The sequence below is a fragment of the Echiichthys vipera genome, assembly GCF_963691815.1.
Source record: "Echiichthys vipera genome assembly, chromosome: 4".
Taxonomy (NCBI): domain Eukaryota; kingdom Metazoa; phylum Chordata; class Actinopteri; order Perciformes; family Trachinidae; genus Echiichthys; species Echiichthys vipera.
In genome coordinates, this window is record NC_139829.1 from 20,477,517 (window position 1) to 20,501,917 (window position 24,401).

A 24,401-nucleotide genomic window follows, 5' to 3' on the forward strand; every position below is an offset into this window, starting at 1 on the left:
TAGTACTGTTGATTACCGACCCTGGGGTCGCTCTCTCAACCTTCACCTGCTCTGCATCCCACAGCGAGTCTCACCGATAGAAACTCCTGCAACCCCAAAGCTGATGACACACAGGACCTAAGTAAACTAGTTCAAGACAGGGGCAAAATATGCAAATCATGTTGTACAGATGGAGGGGTCACTCAGAACTATTTAGGTCATTAAACAGCCACTGGGGCTTGACCGCAGGGACTATTTGCATATAGATAGATAGAAAGATAGATAGATAGCTAGCTTTCCCAGAATGGTACTTATATTTGAGAATTACACTACATTTTAGCAGCTCTAAGGCAGAGTCTAGTCAAATTTAAAGTGTGAGGCTAATTCATAATACCTGTGAGCAGGGCTGAAATAATTCCTCAATTAATTGATTAGCTGAGGTGCAGATGAGCAGAAATGATTTGCTGCTGTTTCATATTATTGTTAATTGAATATGTATTGGCTATGATGGGTAAACAAATCAGAGCATTTAAAGACATCATTAACAGCTCCCTTAGCTTGGAAAGGGCAACTGAAAACAATGGACAGAAACAATGAAAATATATTTAGTGGCAGTCCTTACTTACGCCACACTGAATAAAATGCATTAATTGCTAGATCAAATTAATAAGGCAATTAAGTACCTTTGAATACAAGGAACATTATTGGTAAGATATTTACTCCTTTCTTGATTTGACGTTAACATAATTGAACCGGATTCTTGTTTTGTTGCAAAAGAACTAATTAAAAACAGCTGTCAACATAATGGTGGACTCCGCAATACACTCAGGTGCAGTAACACGATATTATTCTGTCTGCTATCATTGACTACAGCGATAAAATGTTGAGGTGTTTATCTGCACAGTTTTTGGGTAATTTCCTACCAAAAAAATCTGCACGTGTTATGGCCCGAAAAAAAGCAGGTGGAGGACATGGTGGTTAATGCATTTCGGACAACATTTGTAGGAACTAGCATGGAAGCAGCTATGCTATGACCCCCTTTTCCCATTAATATCACATAACTGTGTGTTAGTAGGTCAAATCTGAACCTGGCATCTGGAAGAATGCTGCGGATATTTGATTTGAATCAAAGAAGCATCAATTTGACAAAAAATAAATGTATAAATGAAAGCGTTGTTTCTTGGACATGTGTATATTTGGTTGCTATTGTTCCGTTTGAAGAGCCCATGTGAACAGCCAGGGTGCCAGGGGCCAGGGCGCGGTTGTGCTGCCTGCACCTCCGTGTATGTGGATCTATCGTTTACGGAGATAAGTTTTCCTGCCGCACTGTGGTTAGCTACCCCACCCTCGCTCAATAACGGGCATATTTCATATCGTGAATTATCCACCGACACCATAAAAACAACATAAACCTTGCCGTGAAACCAATATTTGCTTTGGTTATCGGTTAGAAACTTTTCCGGCAGTTAACCGTCGTTGAAGAAGGCTCGTGCTAGCTTAAAAAAAAAGACAGTAACAGACTATCCCGATTCATTTTAGCTAGCGCATGCACTTTCCTGTCTGGGTGGCTGTAGGTGGACAAATGGAGACCACAGCAAATAATTTGAGGTTTCACAGATTTTAAACAATACACATAATGTGTAACCTACCTTCTGAGAGGAAAATGAAAGTATTCCGGAAAAGCCGAATGATATAACACAGCCCAAACGTGTATCCCTCTTGATTCCTCCCTCTGCTGTGCTGCTGACACCGCCCGCTCTGTGTGCTCTTTCCCCACTCTGACGCTAGCCCCGCCCCCTCGTTCGGTTTGGAGAGCCCTGTGTGGACCAGCGGGGTTTGACGGACAGCTCCAACAGCCAATCACAGCGGCTTTCTTTGGCTAACAAGGAAAAAGAACTCACGCCTCCTTTCTTCAGATTCCCATTATCGAAAATCACCATCAGTTGTGTGCTGTGGTGGCCTTATGGTGTTTTACTCACATGTCGCTTATTTGACCACCTATTTATTATAAGCTTCAGTACTAAGTCAGTTTGATATTCAACATTAATTTGATATTCAGAATTAAAAAGCTATTATGCATTTAAACCATTTCCCTTACTCATGTATCACAAGGCTTGATTTTGTTGATGATTTTTTGCAAAGCTAAAATCTATTATGCTTCCGTATCTTTTGACCTAGGAATGTCAAACCACTTGTGCAACATAAAGACGAATATTCCTCATGTATCACAAGGCTTGATTTTGAATAGTATATTTTTTATGATTTTTTTATGAATTTTTACAAAACTTAAATTATGCTTCCTTATCCTATCTCTACATACCAAGAATTTGACCTGGTGATTTTGTGCTTAGCGGATGTAGGTAAATTTATAGATCTACACATAGAAACAAAACACACAAAGAAAACACTAAATCTAAAATATTTACACACAGAATTTAGGAATAAAAACTGAATAAGAAGAAGAGTTTAAATGTTATAAATATAGAATATAAGGTATGAAATGTACATTGTAGGTGATAGGGTGACCAAATGTCCCCGGTTTTCACTGCGACTGAAAGATCCAAAAATGTAATATAGGAAAAAATGAAAAAACGTCAATGTTGACACGTATAGTTGTACACCCTACTACTCACAGGCCACAGTCAACGTGGTTTGATATCCCCAGGTCAAATTCTTGGTGTGTAATCTGTTTACATACTTAGCAATGAAGTTGATTCTGATTCTGATTCTGATTCTATTGATATAATATATAATTTTACTGACACAAAGTATACAATTTATTTATAAATTAGCCTAAGTAGATTTATATACTTCCTTTTTTTGAAATGGTAGACAAATGCATCATACTCATTCCCCTGACAGCACTTTGGAGCTACTAAATGAGTTAAGAGGAGTCATAATATATATGTATATTAAATTCAGGTGAGGTAATAATAATAATGAAGAGAATATGTTTAAGTGTGCAGGTGAAACTGTTAGTGAGTGGGGATAGATGTATGGATAATATAGACCTTTTCAATGGAATTTCATTGCTAGGCAACAGCCTTGGTCCTCGTCAACTTCCTGTCAGTTGATGTCATTCACATACACTGCAACAGGAAATAAACTAGGACACATTTAGAATGTTTATGTTTACATCTTTGAAAACGTCCATAGGATATAAATACAAGTGTATGTTGCCAAATGGTTCTAGTAGAGAAAGTAATTCCTTGACCCTCTTAGATTTTTTATGCAGAATGCTTCTAATGTCAATGAATACAAACTACAATACCCAGTTCTTGATATGCAGTGAAACAATAGAACATACTTATATAATATAACTGATCTAGATATCATTTTATACCATAAATAGATCTAATTTCTCCTTAAGAACATAATGTACCACAAGTGTATTACAGCACCACAAGATGGCATTATTTCACACATCCAAAGTGATGCAGACCTTTGACAGGAGAAAACCGCTGTATTCCATCATCCAGTCTATTGTTTCTTCGCCATCCTTCAGCCTTGTAGATAATAATAAATTGTATTTTACCCTTACCTCTTCTCACCGATGGCTTCCTATCGACTGCCTTGTCTGGGGATTTCTGAGCTGAGTCAAAAGCCGCCTTCATCTGTGCCACCTTCACAGACTGGCCCTGCTCATCAGACTTGACTTCAGCTGGTTTTGGCCGGTCCTGGTGCTTTAGCTTTTCATGCAGTTGAATGGTCTCCTTTATGAGTTCTGAAACAGGCCTAGATTTGGGACTGCTTTGGGATTTATCTCTCATTGAGACGCTGCCATCTCCTTCTTTGCCAAGTTGTTTATCAGGTTGGTCTTGCATCATATTTTCTGTCTTAAGTGTCATATTAAGATCCTGCTTCATGACCTGGTGGCTTTCCTCTGAGATAACTGTGCTGACTGCAGCCAAAATTGAGCCGGTATCCGAAGCTGGTGCAGCAGTGTCCTCAGTGGAGTCCTTTGCCTTCTTCCTCCTCACAGATTGATCGTCTGAGAATGCAGAGCCAGATATCTGCAGATCAGCTTTGGACTCACTGTTACTCTGTATTTGTAGAGGTGGTCTTACAACACTGGTATCTGTCTCGTCAGCAGTAAGTAAATGGCATAAGTCTGCAATTTGGTCATCACTTTTGGTGGGTGGAGACACTGATAAAGGTTCAGATTCCTGAGAGATCACACCACTCACTTCACATGATGTTTTATCATGTGAGACAGCTGATTGTAAGTTGTTTGAAGATAGGCTTTTAAAGGGTCCCATGTTTGGCTTTATATTCATATCACTGACTAATGCAACTGTTGAGTTGATGCTCTCCCCTGCGCTCTGACAACCACTTTTGGAACAATAGGATTTTGTGAGTGAGCTTTCACATATAGTATTCTCAATCACTCCAGGCTGATAACAATCTGAGGTCATACTGTTAGCAGCAGCTGTCTGTTTCATGTCTACATCCTTAATGTGATGATCTTTGGTTGCATGGTTTTCTTTAGGCAGTTTCTCTTTCAACCCTTTCGTGTCTCGTACTGACAAGGAAGGTGTATTTACATCTGACTGATCGATTTTATCGGTGGATGGCTCTGTTGCTGCGCTGTCAAGCATCCTCTTTGCGGTAACATCCACGGTAGGCTTGACGTTTGTTCCAACCTCTTTTATTTTTGAAAGAGCTGGTGTTGTCTCCTTTTTGTCTCTCTTCAGGAGCTTCTCCAAAATAGAACTGGGCTGAACGGCTGGATTTGATTCTGAACACGAGTCTATCTTTTGATTCGTGGTTGTTTCAGTTGTGTCTACCGGTGGACAAGGCCTCACTGACTCCCTGTGATCATCTGTGTCTGTGACCATTGGTTTTGTTGACGAGCAGTCGTTCAAAACCGGCTTCACCTTGCATGTTTCCTCTTTTGTATCAGTCTCTGTTTTCTCTTTAGGAGATCTACATTGAATGGTATCACTCACGTCTAATAGAGACTCTTTCTGCAGACTGTTTTTGAAAGGATGTTGGGGTTGAGCTGTAGGCGGTTCCTTCCTCTCACTCAAGCGGCCCACTGTTCCTGTACAGAGTTCAATATCTTCGACTTCAGCCGTGATGGTGTCATGCTGATCTTGTTGACCAGACATTAACAACTCACCTCCTGCATGAGCTCCACATGTGCCTGTCTTCTCCATCGCAGAGCCCTCTTCAGTGTTTTCCAGTGAATTTGCATCCTCGGAGGGAACAGCAGGGCCAGACTTTTCATGGGAAACTCCAGCAGAGAAGTTTACTTCTTGGATCTCCTCATTTTGGATGCTTCCCTCATTCTGATACTCCATCTTGACCTTTGAGGAAGTGTCCTTCTCAGTCTTCTTCTCCTCTCTTTTGATTTGATTGAACAACTTGTGTGCTCCAGCTCTTTCCTCAATCCTAGCACTACTCTTTTGGTTCTTGTCTGTCTCATGTGGAATCAGTGGAGCAGTCCTGCCTCCTTCTCCTCCTCTTCCTCCTCCTCCTTCTTTCTTTCCTGCAGCCCCTCCCTGTCTCACCTCCCTTGCAGCGAAAGGACTCACCCGCAAATGTATTTGCTTCTCACTAGTAGGTGTTGTTGGCTTCTGGCCAGGGCCCCCGTCCAGATCCTGAGCGTCTGATTTGCCTGAATTTTCCCTGGAGTTACCAGCCTCTTCTTCAGAGGAGCTTCCTCCTTCCATGACATCACCTGTATGACCGCCTGCTCCTCCAGAGTCAGGGCATGGCCTAGTCTCCTCTGATCCGTCACAGAGGGCCTGGTCTCCCTCTTCTAGTTTATCCTGGTTTTGTCCCATACTGGTCTGTGGAGAAAGACACGTTGTTAACCTCACAACAAAGGATCAATCCTCCCAAATCACGCTGTGCATCAGGAATGCCAGCCCAGATGTCAATTATTTCATATTTCCTGTTTGAATAAAACACCGAAAAACAACTGAAACAGTGGAACACATGGGAATAACATTAGTGTCTACACACTAGAAATGGTTTTAGTTGGGGCGCGGTAGAGTGGGTGCCCCATATACAGAGGCTAAAAGTCCTGCAGTGGCCTGGGTTTGACTCTGACCTGCGCCCCTTTGCTGCATGTCATCCATTCTCTCCCCCATTTCTTATCAATCTGTGCTGAAAAATAAAGGCTATAAAAAAAAAGTCTTGTTTAGAAACCATGTTGCAAACAACTCTTAGTCACACACAAATTATTTTAATGGAAGAGGCCAATTGGAGTATCTTATGACTATACTGCTATAGTATACGCTCTGTTGGGTTATTCATGCACTTGCAATGTCCACAGTAGCTCAATTTTAAGACCAATTACACAAGTCACAAGATGCGATCACAATGTCACTTGTGATTTTAATAATTTTATTTGGACTGATAAGTGATTCAGTAGTATCACTATTTATGTTGTAAAAGTCTCATCCCCAGAATAACAGCGCTGTATCAATGTTTCTGGACAATCAGCATCACAGCAGATAGGGAGGACGGGAAAGCTGAGTCTGACCAATTCATTACTCCCTCTCAGTTTGTATCAAAGGCTCAAAATGACAGTCTGTGAGCACCCCCTCCCCCCCCCCTCCCCCATTTTGCTTCATAAAGGTCAGTTTCTTATGTCACACTCTGGGTTCAATTAATTGAAGGCGCCAGACATTTCAGTGTACTGATTACATGTATGATAAAAACATGATGTGACAAGAAGAAGACAACATCCTTTATTAATCCCATGAGAGGAACTCTTTTTTTCATTCATTATTCACACATAGGCTAACAGAACCTATACACATGCATCACATGGAGAGATGTCAGAGCGAGGTGCCTCCGGGCAGTTGAGGGCTCTGTGCTGCAGTCCACAGTTCATACTTGGACCGTATGGGGTCTTGAAACAGGGACCCTCCCGTTCTCAAGCCAAGTGCGACTGAGGAAATGAAATGGACTGAACTGCCCCCCCCCCCCCCCAAAAAAAAAAAAAAACTGGTTACTGAAACACTGATTGAAAGGAGTGGAATGAAAGTCCTGCATCATGTAAATCTATTTTGGATATGTTTTGAATTTAATCATGCTTCTTGGAGGTAGAATATCCTGTTTACTGCAGTTGTTGCTCTTGTAGTAGCAGGAGGAGGAGAAGGTGGAATAAAAGCAGATGTTGTTCACAAGAAAGCAGAACACAAGGTAGAATCTAAATCCCCATCTTGTGCCACAAACTTTTTCACGATTGTCTAATCGTCTAATAGGTTTTTACCCGCTAAACTGCAGCAGTAAACAGAGAAAATGGTGAAGCATAATGAACAATGATCTGATCCATGAGTCTGTTTCCTGTCTACGGCCTCATGCCTCATGCTCTGTGTGACAACATATGACTGCTGTTGTCTTATCATCTGACAGGCCTGCTCACTGGCCAGACACATGGCTGAGGGAGCTAATGTTATCACCCTACAGTGTTGGCACAGCTGTGTGAGAAGATACAAACATGATTTTTCATGCTTTGATATTGAGAAAGAAAGAGAGAGAGAGAGAGAGAGAGAGATCAGCAGTACATGACAAAATAACAGCTAAAAGACAAAAAGAAAATTACAGATTGATCATCTATAGTGTGTGGAGCCTCTTGCCTTAAGGCAGTCTATCCCCTGTTAACAACTGCTCTGTTATCCTGTCTCGTCCTCCCTGAATGCCCAAAGCTGATCACTTGATCACCATGTGCTCTGCGGCCACAACATATTCAGACATACAGGAATTTAAAACCAATGAACCAGGAACCATTCAAAAGTTTCAGCATCTGCAAAACCGGCAACTTATCATAGCTTCTGTTGATCGATTATTACGACACAACAAGCGAGGCAAAGGCCTGGCTCGTGACAGCTCACTACTCTTACAATAAAGATTTATATAATATTGATCTCTCTTATCATATGATATGACATGGCAGACACTTACCAGTCGTAGCAGAGTTGTTCGCTCTCTCTCAGGATCGACAGAGTGCCCTTTGTTGGTTGTTTGGTTATGTTCAGTCCTCCCTCAAATGGCCAAGCAATGGGAGCCTTATATCACATCCATGTGATGTCACAGCACATTTGACTAATACAATCAGGGGATACTCGAACTTTAGCTTAACTTTTTGCTGTTTTGAGAGTATTTCTTCATGGCTTTGCTTTGCTAGTTTGGATTCAGGTACGTAGAGATTGTTTTAATCATGAGCTGAGATTTAAGACATGTAAGCGGCGACCTTTTCACCTGGTTTCAAAGTGGAAGACAAGGGAATTTATCTGGATATTACTGCCAACGACCGGTGCAGATTCTGACACAAAGAGTGAATATAAGGAATGTCCTATTTTTTTTCTGTGTCCCTTACCCAACACGTGTTTCCATGCTGGTGTCTTGGGCTGCTCAGTTCATACTGCTTCACTCCAGGAACCTAGTTAAGATAAGTAGGTGACTGTAAAAGGATACTTGTGTCTGGGATAAATGGTGAGTAATTGTAGCCAACCTGGGTACGTCCAGGAGTGAAGAAAATTATCTGAAAAATAGCTCAGACCTTATTCTTTTGTTTCTCTCGGTGTCTATGGTAACGTCCAAAAACAGGATACGTCCTCAGATAATAAAACAAAAGTGGAGGTATACGTCAGCCAAGAATTCATCAGCAGAAGAAGGGGAAGAGTGGCCAGCCCACACCCAGAGGCCATGGACCGGACCGCCGTCGACAGACAGGCGGCCTGCAGTCCTCGTGTTCTTGTGTTACAGGTCACTCTTAAGCTTGTCTAGACAAAAGCCAATCTGTCTCTAATTTAAGATCATCGCTCATTCAAAACAGACTTCACAGGCTACTTGGCACGCTTTAGTCCCTCTATGTTTTACAAGTTTACAGTCGTAGTACACATTCATTTTCCGTTTTACTTGGAAATACAAGTCTCAGGTTTCATGTACAAAAAAACAGGAGCTGAAATGCTTCACAGCAGCAATGTCAATTCACTCACAAACATGAAATAACATTTTTGCTGCCTCAGTGCCCCACCACATATACTGTAAACACAGGGCCTAGCATTCATTACACAGACACGCACTGTCATATACCACAGGAGGAACAAGAGCGTGTGACTTAAGTAATTCACTGATGTCATGCAAGCAGTGACGGGAAGCCAAATGTTATATAACCTGGCTGTTAGAAAACGACTCTCCTGCCAAAGCATACAGATGGGGGCATGATGGGGCACACACACACACACACACACACACACACACACACACACACACACACACACACACACACACACACACACACACACACACACACACACACACACACACACACACACACACACACACACACACACACACACACACACACACACACACACACACACACACACACACACACACACACACACACACACACACACACACACACACACACACACACACACACACACACACACACACACACACACACACACACACACACACACACACACACACACACAGTCTAAAAGGTCCAATATTGTAAAAGTGAGATTTCCTTTATTGTTATTAAGCAGGTCGAGGATCGATATAAAAAGGTAGGTATCAAAACATTCAATCCACGTGGCCCGTATTCAGAAACTGTGCCTTTAAACAAGCAGTCAGGACTTCTGTAAGGTTGAGATGTCACAGGCACAAAAAGTGTTGCAACAGTGCTGTCACAGTCATTCTCCGGGTGCAATGATGGTGCGGAGACATCCAGAGCGCAGATGCGGAAGAACTACTTAGAACAAGGGCGAGTTAAAGAGACAGGCAGTAAAACAGAGCGTTTCAGACAGATGGTTAACTACAGGTTAATTCAGTCAGACACTTATATTAAAGCATGTTAACATGTTCTGGAAGAAAACCAAAAATACATTTATGAACCTGAAAATGAGCAAAATATGGGTCCTTTAAACACAGCATCCATAACATTCAGAATACAGTACATACTGTAATTCCCCTTCTGTTTTGTTTGTCCTTCAAACATTTCAATTCTTAGTTTAAAATGGGTTCACAAGAAAAAACACAGATCCATCTTATATTACGTAAAAGAAATGTTTATTTCCATACTTAACATACAGTACGTTATTTTTGACCAACATAAAAAGTGCAATATGCATTCAAACTACAGCAATGTACAGTACAAAAGTTACTGCATACTTAAATATAAAAAGAAAATGGTTACAAAACTGTGATGTAACCTACTGTGATCGAGTCACTGCGACGAAAGCTTTCAAACTCACTGATGATTTGAGCATAGAAGCCTAACAGCTATGAGCCCCATGACTCCACTGAGTCTCTTTCATTTCTCCCAAAAGGTGCAAAAATGTGTGACAGCATCTAAACACGCACATGGTTGATTGACAATATGGTTCACATATTTTGTACAGCTTCAATGGTGTTTCCAATTTGTCGAGACAGCCAAAGAACTTTGGTCTTTCACATTTTCAAAAAAAAAGCACAAATGAGTTAAAATGTTGGCAACCCCTCAAGATGAGCTAATTTAAGGTAAAGAAGGTTTTGGATGTAAAATGTTTTGTTTTGTGTTTATATCTCACCAAAAAGGTTCAGATAGCCTCATATACATTATATCTTTTGACTGCCATAAATCCTCAGTTGTCATGCCTCACTAAGCATTTGTATTATGATTTGAAAACCATGCAGCGTGACTCCTCGCTCTGCCCCCCCCCCAACATCATTGTAGGGAATAATGAGGTCAATAACATTACTCTGATGTTATTTTGGAAGATAGCTTTGCTTGTGTACCAGTATTCACTCAATAAAAAAAGCAGTGCAAAAGGAACAACAAACTCAGAAATGTTTGTTGAAAACAGTGAGCGTGCCTCTGGCAAAACAAAGTCACAATCTTCTCTCTCTTCTCACTTCGATCCCATTCACTCACTCACATATAGTCACGCATTAATGCATTAACACACACCTCAAAACTGATATCCTCACTTTCCCCCACTTTCGACATCTGCAAATGAACTAAATTGAACTCTAGCCCGTCTGTTCATCTCAGAAAGAGCTCTGTGAATGCAACATGAGGTAACCATTAATTTTACAACTCTCTAGCATCTAAAACATGAACTGTGCGGTAAACAACTCTACATTTTTAACACTTTGCTTTCTGTCAAGCGCCACTGAGGGTTCATCAATGTAGACTACCACTTTGTACCAGAAGGGTAAAAAATAATCTAAGCGCCAATAGATACCATAAGTTGGTACGTATCAGGTACTAACAGCTGTGAAGTTAAAGGTTATAGAGCGTTGTGTGCCAGCTCATCCTGCAGTCTAACAGCTCTGTGCCTCTGGTCTCATCAGTAAGGCACTTGTTTGTCCGTGACTCAAACCAAGTTAGAGGTGAACTGATGGCTTTACACACTTACAGCAATATGACTTTCATCACTGTGAACAGCAGTTTGAGAAACAATGTGGCAAAGGAGAATGTACACTCCTTATACAGTTGGCATTGTTTTTAAGTCTTCATTAGTTTCATTTGACAAAACTGTTCCACCCCACAGGGTGAAGAGGGGATGGGTGGAGTGTATATAGCCTCCAGTTGATGTGTCAGCTTCTGGGCTCACCTGGTAGTGCTCTCTCTGGAGTGTGCAGGTCCTTGTAGGGCCGGGGCAGAGCAGAGGTGGAGGGGGAGTCCCACTCCAGGCCGGTGCCTGGTTCTGGGGACAGCGAGAGGAGCAGTAGTGTTCCTGCGTCCGAGGAGCAGGCAGAACAAAGGTCCTCCGAGGAGAAGTTTAGGCTGCCCAACTTGGCCAGCGAGTTGGACCGCTTCAGCCTCGAGGGGACGGTCAGGCCTGCCAGACGCATGCGGGTCTCGATCTCCTGCGCCCTCTGACGCACAAGGCCAGGTTTCCCCCTCACGCTGCGCAGACTGTCGCTGCTGGAGCTCCGTGTCAGGGTGGAGCCGTGAGGCGAGGAGGTAGGGGTGAGCAACCCAGACCCCACCACCCCCAACAAGGCTTCGTTGGTCAGTGGCACCACCAGTGGCTCTAACCGCACTTGGAATGGTGTGGAAGATTTGGGGAAGCTGGAAATCTCCTCTTCATCCTCAGTGAGAAAACAGCTGTTTTTGGACCTTTGGCACGCATGCAAAGGATTCAGAGAGAGCAAGCTCTCCTGGGATAAACCTGAAAGTCTCTCTAGTCGCTCCGCACGCCGGCGGACCAGCCCTGACCTCTGCAGTTGCAGCAGGGACTCCTGTTGTTGGCCAATGTAGCAAGCCACGGCGAGCTTCTCTTCCTCCGAATCCATTCTCACCAGCTCAGGGAGAGCCTCTAAAGCAGCTGCAGATTTACTTTTCTTTCTATCAGTCTTTACTTCCAATAAATCACCATCGTCCTTTGGCTCCGGTAAGTGCATGGAGTCTCCTGGCTGCTCCTCTCTGTCGAGTAGAGCTGTGGGTGGCGAGACAGCACAGTTTGCACAGTCACACAGAGGGCCACAGAGGGGCAGCAGTCCCACTGAAGACGTGAGGACTTCAGAAGAGGTATGGGACAGTAGGAATGCAGCCATTGGGACTTCAGGAGGACTTGGGTTAAGGCAAAGCTTAGAAACCAGTGGTGGATCATGCTCTTTGACCTCCGACTTAGAATCTCTCCAAGACAGTGTAGAAGCATCAACCGATGGAGTGAGGGAGGACGATTTTTCCTAAATAAATAAAGAAAATAAAAAGGTTTGAGACAATTTTTCCAAACGAGATTTATGAAATCAAAAACAGTATTTTCATTCTTAAACATAATCATATAACTTACATTGAGGTTACTTGGAGAGCTCAAATGGTTGTTATTGTTGGAGTTTTCATTGAGGGTTGCCAGGTCCATCCCATTACCCTCTGTATCCCCTTCTACATCCACATCTTGTGTTTCCTCTCCTCCGCCTCCTTCCCCACCTCCTCCATCATCTGGTTGCATGAGCACCTCCATCTCTGCTTCTTCCTTTTGCACCTCCTCTTCATCTTCCTCCTCCACTGTGCTGAACTCCAGTCTCAGACGTAGCTCCTCCAGGGGCTCAGGGCCCCGAGAGCATGTCTGGGCAGCTGTCCCTTCTGCTTTAGGCCCAAAGTGGGAAACTGGCAGGCCTTCACGCCCATCAAAGGCCTCATCATCCAGCAGAGCGTCCCGCTCCACATCCTCAATTTCTATAAAGACCTTTTCCATCCCGATAAGGGGAGGGCCGCGGACAGGCGTTGATGGTTCGCTGTCCAGCGCTGAGTCCGAGAGCCGGCGGAAATAGTAGTTGTTGTAGGCGGGGTCGATCTCCAGTGCAACAGCCATGCGTGGGGAGGGACATGCAGCCCCCTTATCAGACAGCGCCCCCTCACAGCAGGGAGACATCCCAGGCTCTGGAGTCAGGTGGCCTCCCTCCTCCCCTCCACAACACTGTGCCAACCCCTGCTGTCCCTCTGCCATCTCACAGTCTGCGTCTGGATGCCACAGCTTGTTGTGACGCTGTTTACTAGAAATATACAAATTCAGTGGGCAGGAGAGCAGAAGTAATAAAGTTAAAGAGACAGGCACTGAGAGAAGGAACACACACACACACACACACGCACGCACGCACGCACGCACACGCGCACACGCTAACACGCACACGCTAACACGCACACGCTAACACGCACGCACACACACACACACGGCTGTACCTAGCATCCAAGATGCCCTCGTACTCTGCCAGCTGCCTCATGAAGCCTGCATTGGGTCGTGTGATGCTTCTCTTTTGCTTGACAAAGTTGTAAGCCTTCTCTAGCGACCAGCCGAACTCCTTCATGGCGTAAGCGATGACGGTGGAGGCAGACCGACTGACACCCATCTTGCAGTGAACCAGACACTTAGAGTGGTTCTTTCTACAGGGAGAATTTAAAATATAATCATAAAAACATAGTTTGAAATAATAAATCAAGTTCCACCAAATAGTTTTGCTAATGCCAAGTTCCCACTATAAAACTTTCAGAGCCATCAGTTTGCTGTTCTGTTCACACTTCACAACTTGCTGTCCTGTGTTGGCAGAAATTAAGTTGTTGTGGTTTTCACAACGCACAACAAGACAACACTACTACAAGATCTTTCCCCAGGAGGAATTCCGGATGTGTGTCTGGTCTCCGAACTGGAGCACTTGCTATGCTATTTAATATTGCCGCATATGGGTCTACATTTGAAAACCTGATGTGACATTCAAGGGTGCCTTGTGTATTATACTCGAGGGAAGTGACAATGCAGGCAGAAGCAGCAGCTTCTCCTCCAGCCTGGAGCTGAGCTTAGCCTCACTGCTTCGTCAGGAACGACATCTCCCAGACAGCTCCAGATAGTTAGCCTGCTAGATACCTGGGATGTGTCTTTGAGGCATCAGCGAGCTGCTTGGCTTGTGTTTTTGAAGAGTAGACACACCGTGATTGAACTCAGAACCCCGATTTGCCCTTCTGGGGCTTTTGTCCGGTAACTCCAAAAATTGTCAGCGAGGGGAAAATCAGGGTTAAAGTCGGGTAGTGGGAACTTGGCATAGATTGTTGTCATCATGTGGCCCAAGTAAGGAACTTCGGCCACGACTAACGACCATGACTAAGGATCGCGACTAACCACTGTTTGCTTGTACATGGGGGATGGGATGCATGCGGTTTAAAGCTCCAGAAATAGCTTGTCCAATAAGTGGACCTTGAGTTAAGCTTCCAAGATCACGATCGAATTTTCCTGCTCAATTAAAACTGTTAAAAATTGTCCACAACGTATTATTCAATATTGATAATAATGTCTAATAAGTAAAGGAACTATTTACTTAAACAAAAAAAACATTTAATTGAAGATTAGTGAAATGTGAGGAAATATTCAACCAGTTGGAGAAATTATCTAAATTGTGTGACTACAGGCAGACATGTAATCTGATTTCACACATTAAGTAAATGTGTGAACTGAGATTTTAATAAATTGACAAGTGAATCTCCTGTAAGGATGAGATGTTTTTATAAACTGATACAGGAGCCACATGTTTTTTGTTCCACTCGGGACTTACTTTGCTTTAACAATGAAGTTGTAAGTCTCATTCCAGTGGGCCAGCAGGTCAGTGGCGTCTTCATCATAGACTCGTATGTTGTGATAGCTGAATGTGCCTGGAAAGAAGTTGTCTATCTCTCTGGTAACGTTGAGGATGTAGCCCACCCTGAGGAGGAAAGATAATATTGACTCATCAACAACATTCTCTGTTGCTCAAATCACAAATATGTTATGTGTGGTTATCTTAGCTCTTTCATGATAGAAAATAAATCACCCCGACTCTTGCAGCTCCTCCAAATTAGATGCATTCCATTCGGATCCCTACAAACAAATGAAGGAGAGTACTGCTTAGATTGAGTATATTTTAAAATCTTTGCAAGATTGTTCTTTCTCCAAAAACAATCATTTACACATGGAACCAGTCTTCCTTTGGGATGGAAAGGGAAGATAATCTTTTCATATCAGTTATTTACAGGCAACAACCAATGTAACAGATATTTTGGTGAATGTAAGAGACGGTATCAGTTGTCCCACCAGGTAGACGTGGTCAAAGATGAGTGTGGCCTTGTCCATCTGGCCCAGGATCAGCAGCATCTCGTTGTCGATGAACTCTTTGTACTCTTGCAGGTTACAGTTCATGTGTTGTTCCAGCTCTGTACGGATCTGACAAGAGAGTTATACAGTATGTGATGATTTATGCGAGGTGGTTCTGTGTGTGTTGTTGTAGTAAGGTATTATCACAATCACTGGAATAACTTTACTTTAAAGTCTTTCCCTAAAAACTTTACAAATGTTGTGTTTGAATCATTTAATGAGCGTTGCCCAGTTTCACAGGTTGATCAGAGTTCAGAGCAGTCAATGAAGCTGTGTCAGAGACTTCTCCGCTCTGATTGGTCAGGAGCAGACAGAGAAAAGTATAGCGACATTACTAATTCACAGATGGTCTGTCTCGTTGTGCTGCCGGGATATATATATTTCAGCAAATATAAAAGTTTTTTACAGAAAGTTACAAACTTTAAAGCAAATGAAATGGGGTCCAAATCACAAATATGAAGGGATCGTTCTAACATAACCATTTATAATATAAAACAGTATAAATCGAATTCCTGAAATTAGAAACTATTTGAACGTCTTCTCCAGGGGACACCCGCAGAGTAACTTCCATGAAAGTCAACTCCATGTTTGAAAATGAGAGAACTGAGTTGAGTCTCCATCTTTAGAGAGTGAAATGTAAATACAGCCACTGAAAATTAAATGTTGAAAAGAAATGCAAATCAGTGGTTCATTTCAGTGTGTGTTTGTGTGTGTGTTTGTGTATGTACTACCACAACAACTACTGTGTATTTATTTACCTGTTTGCAGGTAACATTCTCGAGGTCCTGGCACATCATGATGCTTCTGAGTTTGGCTTTAATAAGGCACCCTGTCCTCTCTCTCTCTGAAGGCCTACCGAAGAATAAGTCTCATTTAAATATCAGCACTCACATAACATCAAGCTCTTTCAACAACAACTGTAGGTGTGATTTGTTTCAGGCTTTACATAAAGAATCCCATTTAAGTTTGTGTTCACTGACTTGTCAACAAACATGGTGGGTGAGTCTGGCCGCGGGGTCTCCAAGTCCTTCATGGCGTTCCATTCGTTGATGCAGCTCTGGTCTGAAGCAATGCAGCTCTCATAGTAGCCCATCCAGGTGAGAGCCATGCCTCCAGGGAAATAGTTATACCTGCGTGACACCTCACATGCCTTGTGCAGCACCTGCAGGGCTGACCTAGATTGTGTTTGTTTCGAACGATAAAGGTCAGAGTTGTAGATTATTCAAATTAAAGTCTAATTCTGTGAGGTATAATCACATTACTAACTCTTTTAAAGGAAGGATGCAATTCTCAATTCTGCACATGCGTATTCATGTCAGCAGGTGGCAGAATGAATCAGACTCAAGCTGCCTCACTGCAGCAGAGGGGCATGTGTTTATCAGGAGATTTATTGTGGTTTGTCATGAAGAGAAATGTCTTCAGACAGCCACTGTGGCTCCAGAGGTTGTTTATTACTCACCACATCGCCTGCACTGACACGGGTTTGAAGACATGAGTCCGAGTCACCGTGTTCACAGTAAAGCCCCTGAGGAGCAAATAAAGCAGATGGTCATTCCCCTGAGCACAATGTAGCTATGTGTTTATCATGTTCATCCCAAGTGTCAGGTGTAGCTGCAGTGTTGGGTTAAAAAAAAAGCAGAAAATTACTGGGTTAAGTGCTGCGGCCACACAGCAGGGGTCACACTGACAAGAAGGAACTCACCCATCTCCATCCAGATGGATCTTTGTGTCACTCCACAGAGGCAGCGCCATGCCGATCGAACAGCTTTTGCTGGGGGAGGAGAGTGAAAAATTAATACTGGAAGAAAAAAACACTTTTCTTTGAAGTTACACATGTGCAAAGTCAATGACATAAATGTGATTAAAAACCTCTGTTGCTACATATATTTAATAATAATATATTTTGTTGTTGTTGTTGATTTACTGGAAACAAGAACACACACACACCTGTAACATTTTTCTGACTGTACAGTGCTGTTGGTAGTTTCTAACAGACAGCTGTAAAACCATAACCCCCCCTGAAACAAAACAAAAAAAGAAGATTTAATCTTACCAGTCTTTGCTGGCAAAGTCGATTCCCAGTAGGATGTTCTCCTCTGTGTCTTGTCGCCCACTGGTGTACACTACCACCATGTACCGCACACGATCTGACCATGCACTCTCCAGCCGCACCGCCTAGACAGGGAACAGGCAATTTACTTCAAATTCAAAGCCAGAACAGTGAGAAATCTTGTTTCCTGTTTTCGTAGTATCACTTGAGAGCTGCCAAGTGAAATACATTTAATGACAGGAGTCTTAAGAATTTGTTAACGTTTGATAAAAATGCTTTAAGTATGTCAAACACAAGACATTTAAGTCCATCAATATCACAATTTAAATGGGTTGGCATGGGTTGACTCATACTTGATTCAAATAAATCCAGTGTTGCAGTTTTGTACTTTTTATGACCCATAAGAGTTTAAAACCATGATTGTACACAACAGAAAATGCCATAGATAAGCAAAAATGTTCAACGTAATGACCCTCCTACTAAACAAATCTCTGCTGAACAACGTTTCACAGCCGGATGTGCAAAGAAAACTGGAATACAAATTTGATGTAACAGGGTAACTGAGTCCCCAGGATGTAAGAGAACATAGAGCTTGTGAACAAAAAACTTATATAACTCAGCTTCACACCAACACATACAGACAGCATGGAAACATTTGGTAATGCTCTCCTGAGTGTGTTCAAGCCTGCTCTCATGAACTAATAATTACAGTGAACTAATAAGCATCTTACGAGCACAATAAAATTCATTCTGGAGGGTGTGCTGAGCTAGGTGCCTGTGTGTGTGTGTGTGTGTGTGTGTGTGTGTGTGTGTGTGTGTGTGTGTGTGTGTGTGTGTTTGAGATATGCATACTTGTGTTGTCACTCACCAGTTTGATTCTGTCCTCCGAGCGAAGAATGTTTATCATCACCTGCAAGTGTTGAGGTAAGTCACCTGTTGAAGAAGATCGTAAAGAAAAAAGGCTTGTCATACACACGGATAAGTTTTGACTTGATAAAGAGGATTCAAAGATGATAAAGCCTGTTTCACTTTGACAACATTGATATTAATTAAAACATAATGCATGCTGGGTACACATAGAGCTCACAAAATTGAAGGCATTGCTGTAGTCGAGTTCAGGTACTTGTTACACTGCTCCCAGGTGTTTAACACTAAAGCCTTCCTCCTGGAGATATAGAACAGGGCTGAACAGTGCACCGTACATGACGCATGTGCTGTGAAAAAAGTCGGCCTGTGCCATGACTTAAGCTGCTTGTTAAAAGGAAAACTTGCGGTACATGCAGATGAACGGAAAACGGTCTGCAACCCGGAACCAGAACTCCCCTCACTCACCCATTGCCGTAACTCTCAAAGTATATTGTACGATGGTGGTGCAGTGACGATACATACATTACACACAAGAGACACGATGCACATTCAATCCGCGCTGGACCCGTTCATGAGTTAGCTTCATACTAGTTCATACTACAGACATATATTTAACATAGTGTCTGCATTTTTTCAGCACTATATGCCATTGAAAGTTCATCGAAACGTTTATACTCATGCTACAATTGTGTGGCCTGTGTTACAAAATGTTCAACCCCTGTAGCACCAGTGCACAGTTAACACACAGCCCTCAATCAAGCTGATATGCACTCATTGAAGAGATGTAATAGACACATGAACAAATGTATTCACCACAAAACCACAATTCAAGAGCTTGTCTTTGTTCATTTGACATGTATCAGTGCTCCCTATGCCAAGTCTGACATAAGACATGTTGGTAAAGCTGGATAATAATAAGAATAAAGTTTGTTGGCTGTAAGTACTAAAACCTTCTCATGGCGGAAACCTGGGTTCTGACGTAAAATGTCATAAAAGTCACAGCTCTGGTCAGCCCACATATTGCTTTATAGTGTTTCTGTATCTTACTGTATCTGAACTTATGTCAGCTCTGTCGTGTTTATTTCCACAAAACTGGCTGATGAGACCAGAAGATATCTGAATCCTGTTTAAGTCACTGATGTCAGGATACAATTTCACAGAGAAGGAATACATTTATCAAGTAATGTTTTTTAAAGAACCACAGTTGCTGGGAAACGACAACTATTTTCCCAGCTAAATGTTTTTGAGAGCCAGCTAAAATGTGGGTTAGCTGACAAAAGTGGCTGGTAGAGTGGAGAAAGCTGCCACATGAGAAGCATGTTGGCTGTTGCGGATTTCCCATCGTGTTAGTGGACTGTCATGTCACCCTTTGATTAAAGAAGCCAACAGTATATTGTTCAATCCAACTTGTCATGTGACCTCAGCCTTCGATCAAAAAAATAAACAAGACACTAAACATCTGTTAATTTTCCTCACAGGTGCTGTAAAGGCTGAAGACTAAGCCATTTCAGAACATTGCAGGGAAAAGGTGTAGTGGTGTGAACAGCCCGTCACAGCTCGAAACAAGCCAGCTGGCCGTGTCGCCTGCGTCTCAGCTTGTCAAGTCACCAGCGGATGGGTTTTGGAATGTAAGGCACGTCACTTGTTTTTCAACAGCCAATCAGCTCGCGGAAAAGTCAGTAACAAACTATCAGCAGGTTGAAATGGCCGAATTTGGAGGGAGGCTCAACAAGCTAGAGGGTGAATGCAGGGAGGGAGCGGCATTAACGACAACAAAGCAGTGAATCGGAGGAATAAAATATTATTTTCACTACTAGAAATGCAACTGTAGCAAGAACCTCACCATCACCATGCTCATTCATATTTTAAGATGCTATAAATTACAGCTACAAAAGAAAAAACCTGAAAAACCAGAAGCTAGAACGGAAGTACAGAGCTGTTGCTAGAAGATACACAGCTACCCGGATCGGATATCGGCTCAAATATTCACTAATTAGCTGGATCACATATCGGATGAATGAGGCCAAGCCAGCAATCTCATATTAATTTATCTTTTATTAATATCATAAACAGCAATACAGTTACAGCGATCTAGTCAATTCAACTCAATTCTATTTTTGCAACTCCGGCTAGGGTTTTATATTTCATTTTAAAATATCTGTTTGCAGTGCACTTTACTTAGAAGTGCTATTTATTTTTGCTGCTAATGTACACTTTGTTATTTGTTTTTTAGTGTTAACTTGTTACCTTTTTTAAAAGAAGGCTAAATGTTAGTAGTATCGGATCGGTATCGACTATCGGTCGATACGCTCAGCCCAGAGAATATGCTGGGAATAGTCATTTACCTTATGTACCCTGTACTGAGTAAAGTTAGCTCAGCGTGAAAAGCAGAGGACACACAAGGTAATACAAACTATAAGGGCCTCCTCTAATCATCCACAGAAGTTTTGCTAACAGTACCATGCGCTGGATTTAAACACTAATCTGCCTAAGCTATACGTCTGGAACATACTTATCAACAAAGCAGCCTCCATCCTCCCACCTCAGCTACAAACATCTGCTGTAGTGTTAAGGAGTACAGCACATTAACTCCTCAGAGCAAACGCGCTAGATAATCTGGACGAGAGGTCTGACGAGGAGAGTGATGAGATGAAAAGTACAGTTTGGGTGGGCGTTTTTGTGTTTCTCACCTGCATGTTTGGTGTGAGGATGTGCTTTTTGGCCCTGTTGACTGCTCCCCTGCTGCAGGAAGAGAGCAGCACCCTTTACCATAAAGAAGCTCTCACTCAGACTGCAAAAAAAATGGGAGAGAGGAGTTACAAGCACTGAAACATATACGCTATACATCAGCCACTCCTGGGCACTTGTTCCAGCTTGTTCCTTGAAGAGCGAGGCTGAGAAGTGGGACACATGACAAATGAAATATACAGTTTTAACTAACAGGACCGATCAGTTCTGCAGAAGCAGACAGTAAGAAGAGCGTAAATCATTGCTGCCTGCTGCTGGTGAATGACTTCAACAGCTGAGTGGAAAAGCCCAGCTGCCACATTACAGAAGCAGACCTCAGGTCTGCAGCAGCCATGAATCAAGCTTTGATCCTAAATGCTTATCTGTCTTTTTTTTCCTGCTGCATGGGCTGCACTCAGATTTGACTTGTCAGGTCTGTACTGGCTTGGTGCAACACAGACCTAAATAATCGACCTAACTGCAGTTGCTGGTGATAATTCACTTTTACAATTGTTGAAAAGCAACGATTATCAGTTCACACTTGCCTGTAAAAGGCGAGCGACAGAGGATGTAGGGGACTGAGGTAAACAAAAAAAAAAAAGAAGTAAGGTGTTTCCTGTGGGCTTAATTCATTCATTCCATTTCACTGAAAAACAATGTAAGCACAGAACAGTCATGAATCTACCTAGCTGCAGGGCGGAGCACAATGTGTGCTGTCTGGAAAACCAGCACATCATTAGGAAAGTGCAGAACTGAAGACAAAACGAAAACAAAACAAAAACTAAAAATAGACCAAAATACAGCTACAGTATTATGCCACTCATGTATAATCGCAGTATGACTGATATGATTAATATTTTTTTCACAGATGATACCTACCTGTTTTGGATTTGCACATGGCTCTACGGTAGTGCTAAAAATCACTATTGCAGGACTATTATCAAATGGGAAAATGCTGATTTTTGTTATCGACAGCATAACCTTCAATGGTACATACTGTACAGTATATTATATGGAGAAATCCCCTACATCTCCAGACACATAAGCCATTGATCAAAAGCCTTTGGTTTAAACAGGTATCAATAAAAGTCCTAAAACTTTCACAAACACACTTTTTTATCCAGCTCTGAAACTGTTCAAAACCCACGTACAGAAGAGCGGGCCGGGGCCAAACAGATGATTTTGTGGGAACAATAGACGTTGTTTCATACACCTCACAATAAATTCCCTCCGCCCCCAGAACCACAGAAAAAAAAGTTCCACATTGAAAAAGCATCGGGGCGGACACTTCTCAACAAGAGCTTTTGTCTCACTTTGGTGGATTTCTGTGTCGGTCTCTGTTCTCTGTTTGAGATTTAGGAGACTGTCAGAAGGTTCCACTGTCAGGGAATGATGGATAATTTGAGGCAAAAGTGGCAAGAGCCAGAATAGGGCTACAGCCTCGTTATTGCTCAGTACTGTGTACATTCAACTTGTAACACAACTTTAAGTCCTCAGGCCAGCCTTTGATACCTGATAACTTCCCAGAGGAAACCCATTTAAAAAAGGTGCACTCTGAAACCTACTGCTTTACAGGCTGTACTTAGACATTGTAATTAAACAGCCTCAGCTCTACTATCTCTTACACTGCTGTACCCTGCTATCAGCTTCTCCACAAACACCAGGGCTAAAAATACATCTGGCATCAAAGCAAACAAAGGCCTTGTTCAGACTGCCAGCTGAAATACGTTTTTGACAGATTCTAACCGGATTGGTTATAGAAACTCTGGACAGCGAAGAATCACATGAAATGTGATTTTCACTATAAAAGAAGGATACCACATTTTTGTTGTGTCTTTTGCATCACTTGCACACACGTGACACATGACGACAACAGCCTGCAGTCTAAACGTAGCCAAAGACTATGACAGAAAAGCTTATCAGATAGCCTCAATGAGCCCACACGATTACAGCAAGTACAGTACCTATACCTATAAAGATGAACAGTTGTATGAATTAACCGTCATTGAAATATCACTATAACAGTGGTTTGTGCACCACTGAACCTCAGCTACCACTGCATACTAACTTATTTTGACTAGTCCACTAGCTTATATCAGCTGGACATATTCAGTGACTGATTCAGCCCGATGACCTGAAGAGACATTGAAGTATCTGTTGCAAAATGACCAAGTCAACATTTAAACTCTAACACGGAACCAAGTAATTAAAAGTTACAACAATATAATAGCAAATTGTTTAAAGTTTAAATCCAATCTATTCAAAAACATAAGCCCTGAGAAGGAAACCAAAGTGTTTGAGCTCAAAACTCATCAGTGAAATTCAAAACTCATTTCTGAAGACAAACTTAACTGACATGCGGTTTATCTCGCTTTGGGTCAACACAGCATTCTCCACAAAGTATGGTAGCATCTTCATCACAGCCTCCTGAATTGGTTCTATAACCAGAAGCATCCTGTTTGACGGTAAGAAACCCAGGCCTCTCCGTCGGGAGCTACCTCCTCTTCATCTTCCTCCAGGAACAGTGAAGGAGCAAAGTGCAAAAGAAGAAGAATGGTGGTTGACCCGCCGCTTTTGAGTGACAGACTGACTGACAGGCTGCACTCATCTGTGCTGCTCAGTGAAGAAGTGCCGTCTGTTCGGATGCCACGCCCTCTGTTTCCTCCTCCTCCTCCCTCATCTGAACGTCTCTGTGTTTGAGTGCGAGTCAGACTTCTGCCTGGAGGGACAGGCTGCAGCCTACACCCGCTGCCTCAGGCACACACACAAACAGACAAACACACAGACACACAGACACACACACACACACACACACACACACACACACTTGTGCCTTCAGTCGGTTTTGTCTGTCACTCTTCTACAGTATGGTTTCACATTCGTACAAAAGAGGAGAAAGAGTGAATTTCACTTCTCCGTTCACGAGAAGCACTTGTAAACTTTGCTAAAGAATCACATGCTTTCATTTGCTTTCCAACAAACACATGAGAAAAATGCCATAAAGTTACAGAGAACAATGAAATCGGTTGAAGTCAAGAGATGGATTTCCCTTTCCTTCAGCATGAGCATGGGCCGTGTGATTCTTCTCTTTCGTCTCCCATCAGGTCTGACTCAGTACAACAGGTTGCCTCTTTAGCCAAAGCAAAACATGTCCAATTCCAGCATCGTGTGAGGCTGTCCAACAAAAGTTGTCTCTGAAA

The 24,401-nt window shown here is 42.5% G+C and overlaps 2 protein-coding genes across 3 annotated transcripts in view; both read right to left on the minus strand.

The window, feature by feature from the left end:
• coro1ca (coronin, actin binding protein, 1Ca) overlaps positions 1-1,735 on the minus strand; it is a 33,481-nt gene extending 31,746 nt beyond the window's left edge. The window contains exon 1 of one of the 2 annotated variants that reach the window (XM_083912383.1): positions 1,629-1,735. The gene's annotated coding sequence lies outside the window, so the exon portion shown is untranslated. The remainder of the gene's footprint in view (positions 1-1,628) is intronic. The other variant, XM_083912384.1, reaches the window with a different exon arrangement.
• An 8,327-nt stretch (positions 1,736-10,062) lies between these two features.
• ssh1a (slingshot protein phosphatase 1a) lies at positions 10,063-23,630 on the minus strand. The gene is made up of 14 exons (XM_083912378.1): positions 23,558-23,630; positions 21,165-21,265; positions 18,476-18,540; positions 17,611-17,732; positions 17,260-17,328; positions 17,017-17,082; positions 16,538-16,732; positions 16,316-16,409; positions 15,498-15,626; positions 15,238-15,284; positions 14,983-15,129; positions 13,622-13,822; positions 12,732-13,434; positions 10,063-12,627 (listed from the first exon to the last, which is right to left on the minus strand). The coding sequence occupies exons 1-14, from the start codon at positions 23,617-23,619 to the stop codon at positions 11,530-11,532; spliced, it is 3,099 nt and encodes a 1,032-aa protein (XP_083768504.1). The 5' UTR covers positions 23,620-23,630; the 3' UTR covers positions 10,063-11,529.
• Between the last annotated feature and the right edge of the window lie 771 nt (positions 23,631-24,401).